This window comes from Stenella coeruleoalba (genome assembly GCF_951394435.1).
Source record: "Stenella coeruleoalba genome assembly, chromosome: 14".
Classification (NCBI taxonomy): domain Eukaryota; kingdom Metazoa; phylum Chordata; class Mammalia; order Artiodactyla; family Delphinidae; genus Stenella; species Stenella coeruleoalba.
The window spans coordinates 43,454,766-43,465,014 of record NC_137160.1 but is presented as its reverse complement, the minus strand read 5'-3'; the positions used below and the strand labels follow the sequence as shown (position 1 = coordinate 43,465,014).

The following is a 10,249-nucleotide window of genomic DNA, read 5'->3' as shown; positions in this document are numbered from 1 at the left end:
GGTAGGGAGGAATAAAATCTCCAGGAATGTTGCTGCATCCAGCCACGCATGGAGAAGGGTATTTTTGTTTGTTTTGATTGTTTTGTTTTGGTGATCTAGCTGGTCAAATGACCTGTTAAGAATATTTCATAGAGCTAATGTTCTGACGCTCTAATCTGTCTAGGCAAGTTTCATATTTGTGTGGGTTACTTATTCTCCCTTTGTTGACTAAGTCAGCAGTCAGAATCAGCAGGTTTGGAGTCAGGTTGGCAGGGCTCAGGAGGCTGGCTGGGGAGAAGTGAGTATAAAAGCCCGAAGCTGGGAGCAGCCCTTCTCAGAGACCCACCAGTCCTCGGCAGAATGGCTTCTTCCCGTCTGTTCCTCCCTTGCCTCGCTGGACTGGTATTTGTGTCTGAGGCTAGCCCTGTGGTGAGTGTTCAACTCTTTGAAATCCTTTCATGTGTCTCCTGTGGGCGAAGTAGAAGGGACTCCTTCCTGCTTTGCCAACCAGCTTTTGTTAGTAGGGCCAGGGCACCCAGCATCTATTTTTAAACATCATTGATTCAAACTTCAAAAACAATGAAATTCTGCAGAGCTCACTGAACTGGGGCTTGGATCCTGGGCGCTCTCCTTTATGGTTTTGCAGTGGTGCCTCAATTTCCTCAGATAAATGGTAGAAATAAAGATCCGATATTCCAGAAGCTGTTACTATTGAGTTTTCAGAAGCTTGACATTTGGTAAAGTTGATTTCCCTTTAGCTAATCAAAAAGTATGTAGTGATTAACCTCTGAAAGGCTTGGCAGACAATGTTCTAGTCAGATATCTAACTCTTAAATCCTGAGAATTCCCTGGTGGCCCAGTGGTTAGGCCCCAGCCCTTTCACTGCTGCGGGCCCCGGGTTGACCCCTGGTTGGGGAACTAAGATCCCCCAAGCTATGCAGTACAGCCAAAAAGAAAAAGAAAAAAAATTCTTAAATCCCCTCGGAGAATTAACTAAAACTCTAAAAAGGGTCATGAAATCATCTGACATTATTTTACAGCGACTAGTAAGAGGGAATCACTACAGCAACAACTGAGTAAAATGCTCTCAGGAAAAACTATTTAGTCCCATGGCACAGTACATCTTTGCAGTAATTCCACTCAGATGACGAGGCTTACTGAAGCAACTGTTCTCAGAGGGCCTATTTGCTCCCTTCAAGTTCATTATACACGCCCCCCGCTGGAGCACAGCATGTCCAGAGGCAGAAACCATTCCTTCTTTGGAGACAATCACGTCTTTGCTACACTGAGTGAGGGAAGCTCATTAACCATCAACACTTCCGTAGCTGGAAATGGGATTCGCGTGTCCTTTCTGCCTCCTCCAAATCGAAGGTCACAAAGGACGCATCCTGTCACTCTGACCAACTTTGTTGACTTGTCACTTGTTTTCTCTCTGCCCAGGGCTCTGGTGAATCCAAGTGTCCTCTGATGGTCAAAGTCCTAGATGTGGTCCAGGGCATTCCTGCTGTGAACGTGGGCGTGCAAGTGTTCAAAAAGGCTGCTGACGAGACCTGGGAGCCGTTTGCCTCGGGGTGAGCTGCCCAGAGAACCCAGATGGAGGACTTGGTTATACCTTCCCGTTCCCCCGCCACTTGTTAGAGAGAGGGGCTCACATTGTTACCAGAAGGGGGGCCCCTTCCAGGGCCCGAGAGTGGGCTCTCATCTAACACTCGGAAATGAATTGTCCGAGGAGACGCACGTGCTGACAAAGCAGAGACTTTACTGGGAACGGGCGCCCGGGTGGAGAGCAGCAGGGTAAGGGAACCCAGGAGGACTGCTCTGCCACGTGGCTCGCAGTCTCAGGGCTTATGGTGATGGGGCTAGTTTCCGGCTGTCTCTGGCCAATCATCTTGCTTGTGCCCATATTTGGCCTGACTCAGGATCCTTCCTGGTGGCAGGCACATCTCTCTGCCAAGATGGATTCTAGCTCGAGGGTTTCTGGGAGGTCGGCAGGACCTATGGGCTCCTCCCTCCTTTTGGCCCCTCTCGGGTTCTCCCGATTAGTTTTCTGAGGCAGTGCTGTGTTCCTTATCGGGACCTCCTGTTGTGAGACAACTCATGCAAGCAGTTATTGTCGTACCTGGCCAAGGCGGGCGGTTTCGGTCAAAGGGTCCCTAACAACATCATTCACTAAAGGTCCACCAAGTAAACTGAAAATGTGGGCAGAGGGAAGGTGGATTCTGAGAAGGATGCCCTCTTGCCTTGTTCAGCTGCAAGTGACCAGGATCCTGAACAGCATTCCGGGCAGCTTCCTACTCCCCCCTACACTTCACCACATTTTGGGGTCATGAACCACATGAAAAGGGTGATGAAAACTATGAACTCCATGCCCAGAAAAATACACATATACACACATACAAAAACGTGTATATAATTTCAGGAATTCCAGATGCCTTGATGCCCTTGCATAACACTCCTTGTCTTTGAATGTTAGGAAAGATGTAGAATTTGTGTTGATTTATTAATGAAAGGAATGGAATCGAGGGGCTGCATGGAGGAGGTGACTGTCTGTAGTGTATCTGGATCATCCAGAGTCCAGAGCTGTTGTCTAGCAAACCCTGGTGGAGCATCTACTCTGTGAGGCTGGGGCTATCGAGCTCCATAAGAAAAGACACAGAAGAGAAAGACACGTGACAGCAAGCACAGCCACAGATCAGCGTCACCATGCCCCACCGCTGGGAGCCCAAATGACTTCTCACCTTCACCAGACGCTCTATAACTTTCACAGAGTTCTTCCACCTCCACTAGCAAGAGTTTCAAAGAAAATGCACATTAGTAAAATCTAAACCAACCAACGAAAAGAATGAACAACGAAGAAACATTCAGTACCAAGCGATACTGCTAAGTGTTTCTGTCCCCTGAGAAGAGAGTTTCTGTGGGTTTTCAATGAATCCCAAGAATCACATGATGATTCTTGAAATAGAATTTTTTCTTTTTTTTTTTTACACATGATGATTCTTCATCCATCATTGGGAAGGTCATTTTCTTTAGTGTGGTTTCCACTCAGTTTTTATTTGTTAGTTCACTTATGTTTCTATAAAATGCCAAGAACACTGTGGAAATGCCAAGTTAAGAGAATATTCTAAGCATGAGACAGAACGGATGCCAAAAACATTCAGATGAAAATAAATAAATAAATAAATAAAAAGAAAAAAAAAAAACAACATTCAGATGTTTGTGGGAATTTTTTTTCTGATGATAAGACAAAAAAGGGAAATCCAATATTTTCTTCCTGGCAAGGAAGAAAGAGTCAATAAAGACAACTTCCATTTTTACCTGTCTTAGTTTTTGCTATCTAATGGAGAGTGATTTCTAACACCAGCCATTGAGCAGGTACTTACATGGAAACAGAAATTGCCTAGTTTAAAAACAAAAAGGAGTTACCTAGTATTTGTTGACGGCAAAGAGTTACCAAGGAGCTTAATCATATAAACAATGAAAAAGTCAGATATGGGTTTCTCCTTGTATTTTGGGGTTCCCATCATGTGTACAAATGATACCGCCTCTGGAAGATACCCTCACACAACAGGGGAGAGAAGTGAGGCCCCCAGGTTCCCCAAGGGAACCCCAGTCAGAGAAGCTTATGGCCACTTCCAGGGGTAGTTACGAACCTTCGCCCAAACACCAACCCTGAATCGTAATGACTTTTTTTTTTTTTAATGTTAACTGTCTGGCAATTAGTCTGCTAAAACCTAAATTGGAACATGTAGACACAGAAGTACGTTGAAAAGATTTTTAGCTTTCAGGAAAGGAAACCCATTGCAATAAAACGTCAAACAGTCTTTTCAACTGACAGCAAGAACTACTCTCAGTTTTCTACGTATGAACAAAATCCTGTCACATCAAATTATCCAACAAGTTAATAAAAACAAATTTTCCTGAAACTGCACATCATTTAAGTCCTCCAAATTAGCAGCTGTCAGCTCAATCTGCCCTTGGTGGTTCCCGGGGACTATGGACCCGTCAGTCAGGCTGGCTCTGCTGCAGGCTACCTGGGTGCCAGGTGGGCCCCAGGGAGGTCACAGCTTCAGTAACTGCCTTCCTGAGTGGCCTGGGCTGTCCCTCCCCCCCCCCACCATGATGGTTAGAGCTTCTTTGACCTTCCCACGCCTCACCCACAAGCCCCAAGTTAGCCCAGTTCAAACACTTCCCTGAGTTTCTAGATGTTCCTCTATCTCCTGCCATTGGCCTGGAACCAGGTTTTCATCTACAATTTCCCCCTCAAAACACTGAGGGGACAAGGCCCCTTGCTGGGGAAGCCGTTTACTCTCCTCCTTACTTTGTACTGTATGGGGAAGCGGCCAAAAATGTGTTTTTTGTTTATTAGTAATGGGTCCTGTTGGACTGAATGACTTAAGAATGTGTCTATTGCAATTAAAAGAGGTATCGTGTTTATATTAATGCTTTAAAGTTTGGTTACTCTGGGAGCATCAGTTTACAGGAGTGTAAATAGATGATAATGAATGCAATGAAGGATCCCACGTTAAAAGTGTACCTCTCTAGAAAACGTCAGTGTGGTTTTTTTTTTTCTTTTTTTTTATTGGAGCAAAATTGGTTTACAATGTTGTGTTAGTTTCTGCTGTACAATGAAGTGAATCAGCTATACGTATACATATATCGCCTCCCTCTTGGACCTCCCTCCCACCCCCCATCCCAGCCATCTAGGTCACCACAGAGCACCGAGCTGAGCTCCCTGTGCTATACAGCAGGTTTCCACCAGCTATCTATTTTACACATGGTAGCGTATTTATGACACAAGGTAGTGTATTTATGCGTAATGACTTTTTTGAAGTGAAACCTCATAAGAGAAAAAATCTACAATGAGCTTTTTGAAATATTCCTGACAAATTTCCTGTCAGTTAATTTTACAGTTACTAGAATTTTCCCTGTCCTGACCTAGTTGAGAAAAAAAAAATATATATATATATATATATATACACACATATATATATAATCACATACACAAACTGCACTTGTGTGTGTGCATGTGTGTGTGTGTGTGGTGTCACCTCAAAATGGCATTTATTCCCTCAATGCCTAACTTAACGTGGACTTTTGCACCTTCTAGGAAAACCAGTGAATTTGGGGAGCTCCATGGGCTCACAACAGATGAAAAACTTGTAGAAGGAATATACAAGTAGAATTAGACATCAAATCCTACTGGAAGTCACTTGGCTTTTCCCCTTTCCATGAATAGGCAGAGGTAAGTGGATGGACGCTTGTGTTGTTTTTAATTTTTTGTTTGTTTTCAATCCCAGAAAATGCACCGTTTGCACTTTGCACCCCTTGGAAAAGTCGGAAGGAACGTACTGTACTAGCACAGCTTCCCTTTCCCATTTCTACAATCAAAAATCCACAAAACTCTGAAAAGCAAACTTTTTCTCTCTTTGATGATAACTCACTTAGTAACATGACCTGAACTTACAAGATGCTCTTTAGAGATTTCATTCCTTCCACTGAATCCTATTGTTTGTCTGCTGAAGAAATATTAATATGTTGGATTATTAGGCAACCCTCCAGACCCCACTTAGGGTGTCACACAGCAAAAAATAAGTGCATCATTTTACTTCTCTAAAATCTGACAATTTTTTCATTCCAAAACACATCTGGCTTCCAGAGGTTTGGATAAGTGATTTCGGACAATGCATACAGAGACAGTAAATTCATAATAATAATAGCAACACAATAGATAACAGTTCTCAAGCATATACTACCACTGTTTTCTATATTTAACCTATGTAATCTTTGTAAACAACCCATTGGAGCCATTCCTATTATTATCCTTATTTTACAGGTGAAGAAAGTAAGGCCCAGGGAAGTTAAATAACTTGCCAAGGTCACGGGGCCAGTAAGGGGAAGAGCAGTAATATTTACCACCAGGGCCCGGGCTGGGTTTAGCCTCAAGGTGTGCCTCAGCTTTCTTCCTGTGAGAAGTCACGCTAGAAAAAATAATAATAATAAAAATAAAGCCACAATTGTAACCCTTGTTTCACACTCTACTCCTCTGCCTATGAGGTAGTGGGAACCTCAAAGTTATCCATGGGCCCAATCTCCTTGTCTGTAATAATTCCTTAAGTCGTGTTAAACAGATGGCTGCCGTGGAAATAGAATCCAGACATGTCGGTCAGCGTTAAAGATCAACTAATTACGTGAGCAATTAGGAGCTCTGTGATTTCCCTCGGTCAGGTTAGGGCCACCCTGATTTTTAGTGTGAATCTCCCAAAAAAAGAGAGAGACCTGATTATACAGGCGGGAGTAAAGAATCTGGTGGAAAGGGCTGCGCAAGGCTCCAGCGGCTTAGCTGGCCAGCATATTTGGAGTTTTGCCTTTTGCTCACACTGCTCCAGAAAACAAAATAAGAAAGTAAAACTAATGTCTTTGGACTTGGAGTGGTCCCTCTGTCTGTGACTCACATTTGGAGGCTCTGCTGAAAAGCAATCCGGTCCGTGTTCCCTCCTAGGTGGTGTTCACAGCCAACGAGTCTGGCCACCGCCACTATACCATCATGGCCCTGCTCAGCCCCTGCACCTACTCCACCACGGCCCTCATCAGCGGCCCCAAGGAGTGAGGGGCACCTGCTTCGGTGGACCTGCAGGATGAGGGACAGGACTTCGTGTAACCAACAGCATTCCATTTTTATTAAAGCAGGGCTCTCACTTTATAGGCTATGTTAGAAACTCGGGCAGAGACAATAAAACATTCCTATTAAAGCACTTCCCATCTCACCATTTGATCTTGCTTTTTTTTATTCCCCTGTTGTCCTCTCGAATTAAAAAAAGGAACCAAATTTGACAGAAATGCAAAGGAACTCAAAGAACATCTCCGGCTGAACTCTGGGGGAAATCCAAATTTCCAATGTTTTCCAAGCTAAGCACATATTCGACCTCGTCCGCAGCTATTAAAAACACACATTCTGAAAATGAGAGAGCTTTCTTTTCCTCTCACCTTTGGTGAATAGCAAAAGGCAAATTCTAAGGGTCCTCTTCTTTATTATGTGCATTTCCTTTAAGTGCTTCGCTGATTTCAAGAGTAGCCCAGCTCCACCGGGACAGACTTACAGTGACTCAAGCCCTCTAATCTGGTTCAGAATGACCAGAGCCCACAGGCAGCTGACTGGGGGATGTGATCAGAGAACCCTCGCACCCCCAACTCACTTGGACTAACCCGAAATTCATGTACTGAGAGACTGCTGTACGCCAAGCATTCCTTTAGATGCTTTGAACCTAAATAAGATCCAGTGCCTGCGTAAAAAGCGCTCACATTCTTTTAAGAAGATAACTATGTCAACGTGATTTGACAAGGGCTATGGCCCAAGGCACCATACCTTGGCAGGAGGGTGGGAAAGAGGGATAGCAAACAGCCTGGAGAAGTCAGAGAGGGACTCGGAATAAGTTGCACTTGTTTGAAATTTGACTCTTGGCCATTTATCGGGTAGAAAAGGAGGAGGTATTCTAAGTAAGGAGAGCAGCGATTGCAAGAGCAGGCCAAGGGAAAGAGCTTGATAAATTGAGAGAACAGATGGGGGATTAGAATATTGGATCGTAGTGGGTATTGAGGTGCACTAGGTTGTGCTACTGTAACAAACAACCCCAAATCTCTGTGCCTGAACACAAAGTTTATTTCTCATGAGTGTGAAGTCCAGTGCAGAAGTTCATGTTCTGGTGACCCTCCACATGGAGGTGGCTTTCCTCCACATGGTGACTCAGGGCCCCAGTTTGATTTATTTTGTGGCTTCAAGGGACACCTAGTCAGCAGGCTGGAAGAAGAAATTATGGTATTAGCTACCTCTGCACTGAAGTGTCACACATGATTCTCCCTGACATTTCACAGGCCAGAACTAGTTACACGGTCCCATTCAGATGCACTGAGCAATATGGTCCCCAGCTGAGAGTCATTTCCCAGAACAACTCTACAGTCTGGAAAAAAGCACTAATCTGTGTTGGTCAACAACCATCTCTGTCACAGTAGGGCTGGGAGTGGTGGGAAATGAGGCTGGAGTGGAGGCTGATGGCCCTGATGTCACCTTGATTTGGGGCTTCTACCCTCCAGAACTGAGAGAGAGAACCATGTGTCTCTGCCTTCCTATGGCTGCCTTCTTACTGGATTATAATCTCTTTTATTTTTTAAATATACATTTTATTGTGGTAAAAAAACACATAAAATTTATCATCTTAACCATTTTTAAGTGTTCAGTTTGTAGTGCTAAGTATTTTCACATTATTGTGAAACAGATCTCCAGAACTTTTTCATCTTGCAAATCTGAAACTCTATACCCATTAAACAACAACTCCCCTTTGCCCCCTCCACATGGCCCCTGGGGACTACCATTCTGTCTTCTGTGTCTATGAGTTTGACTACTTTAGATCCTCATATAAGTAGAATCAAACAGTATTTGTCTTTTTGTGACAAGTGTGACCTCATTTTAACCAATTACATCTCCCATGACCCCATTTCAAAATAAAATCACATTCTGAGGTACTGGAGGTTAGGACTTAAACATATATTTTGAGGGGGACACAATTTAACTCATAACACTTGTCTTTCATGACATTGACACTTTTGAACAGTACTGATATCCGTTATTTTGGAGAACCACCCTCAGTCTGGACTCACCTGGCATTTTTTCAGGATTGGACTGAAATTATTGTTTTTGGTAAGAATACCACAGAAGTGATATCAGTGTTCATCTGAGTGCGTTATAGTTAGGAGTTGATGTTGTCAATATGTCATATTCTATGTCCCGTTTTTGATCAACAGAAAGTCTCATGTATTGTGCTGGTGTGGGTGGGAAGGAAATATCTCATAGCAGCAAGAAAGAGGAGACAGAGAGGAAGAACCCTGGAACCTGGAAACACAGCCATGACGTTGTTGTTGTAGCTTTATAGGCCGGTGATGAAAACAAGATTCAACAAATGGAGAGAAGACAGTGTGTCAGTACTCTCCAGTCCAAATCCACCAGGAACACGTGTGTAGCTGAACCAGTTGGACTTACTACTCATCCCGGCAAGAGAGAACACACAACACTCTCACTAAGACAGTATTAGACAGACCCTATCACAGGGTTTGGGCTTTGCTTGGGTGGCTTGGGGGAGAGTCTAAGAAAGTGGGACTCTACTCTCTAGACTGGACGCCATCAGAAAGTGGGGACAATTCTATGACTGAGATCTCAACAGTTCATCTGTAGGGAAGGCAGACCAGAGCAGACACAAAGCTGTGACTGGTAAAGCAGAAATAGTTACTCCTTTCAGTGAAAAGGGAGGTTTGGGATTTTGTGGGTTTCAGCGATTCCTTTTTTTTCTTGCTTTGTCATGGTCTTAGACCAACATTGTTTGATGTTCTGTGAGACTGTTGTATCCGACAGAGCGACGATGGCCCAAACTAGCCTGTGATAAACTTGAGGCCAGTTCCCGAATGCCAGCAGCTGCTTTCCCACCCTCTTCCTCAATGTCTATAGAGCTGTTGAGAACAAAAAATCAGAAAATAGTGGTGATAGCTTTGCTGCGAATGGGGAGAGAATTAGAGGAGTCCATGAAGTTTTAGGCATCAATCGGTCCTGGCCAGCAGACTGAACGGACCACCCAGTCACTGAGCTCGGGAATATGGGCAGAGGGCAGATTTGTAGTCAGCGATGGGTGAGTTCAATTTTAGCCACAGTGAGCTTGAAGTCATCAAGCCAGTTTTCAATCTCATACCTTGGAAGTCAGCATTGTGTGTACACATACAGGCAGAGAACAAAACTCACTAATATTAAAATACCTCCTGAAACATTTGGATAGCACCTGCCAAACAAGGAAATTTAGGGTGTTTATGCCTTAACCTGTATTTTGTTCACGAAGGTGACACTTCTAAGAACTTTTCTCACCCAAACCCTGTCTTATGACCATTCCTTCCTTTTACTTCTCATTTCAGAGAACACAACACTCCTGTCCCTGCTTCAGCCCCACGACTTTTTCCTGCCTTTCAAAATGGAAATAAGCTCAGAATCAATTCCATTTTCCTAGCTTCCCATTCTCTGTGGGTTAGGACTGCCCCAGTTAATTTAAAGCCAAGGCAGATGGTAATTCATCTTTGGCACTCAGTGCAAATGCTGAAGGTCTGTTCCGGAATCACTGTCAGCCAGCAAGGAGAGAGGGGTTACCTGCAGCTGCTGAAACAAACACTGAGATGTGGAGCTTCCCCAGGGGCTCAGCAGTCACCCACCCACTGCCGCTGCCACTAATGTCACTCCCCG

The 10,249-nt window shown here is 44.1% G+C and overlaps 1 protein-coding gene across 1 annotated transcript; it reads left to right on the top strand.

Moving 5' to 3' along the window:
• Positions 1 to 339: 339 nt before the first annotated feature.
• On the top strand, positions 340 to 6,671 carry TTR (transthyretin; the record flags this gene model as incomplete). The annotated part of the gene is given in 6 exon segments (XM_079943189.1): positions 340 to 408; positions 1,420 to 1,550; positions 5,087 to 5,154; positions 5,157 to 5,212; positions 5,216 to 5,221; positions 6,479 to 6,671. Coding segments are annotated over 6 exon segments (438 nt in total). The 3' UTR covers positions 6,587 to 6,671.
• Between the last annotated feature and the right edge of the window lie 3,578 nt (positions 6,672 to 10,249).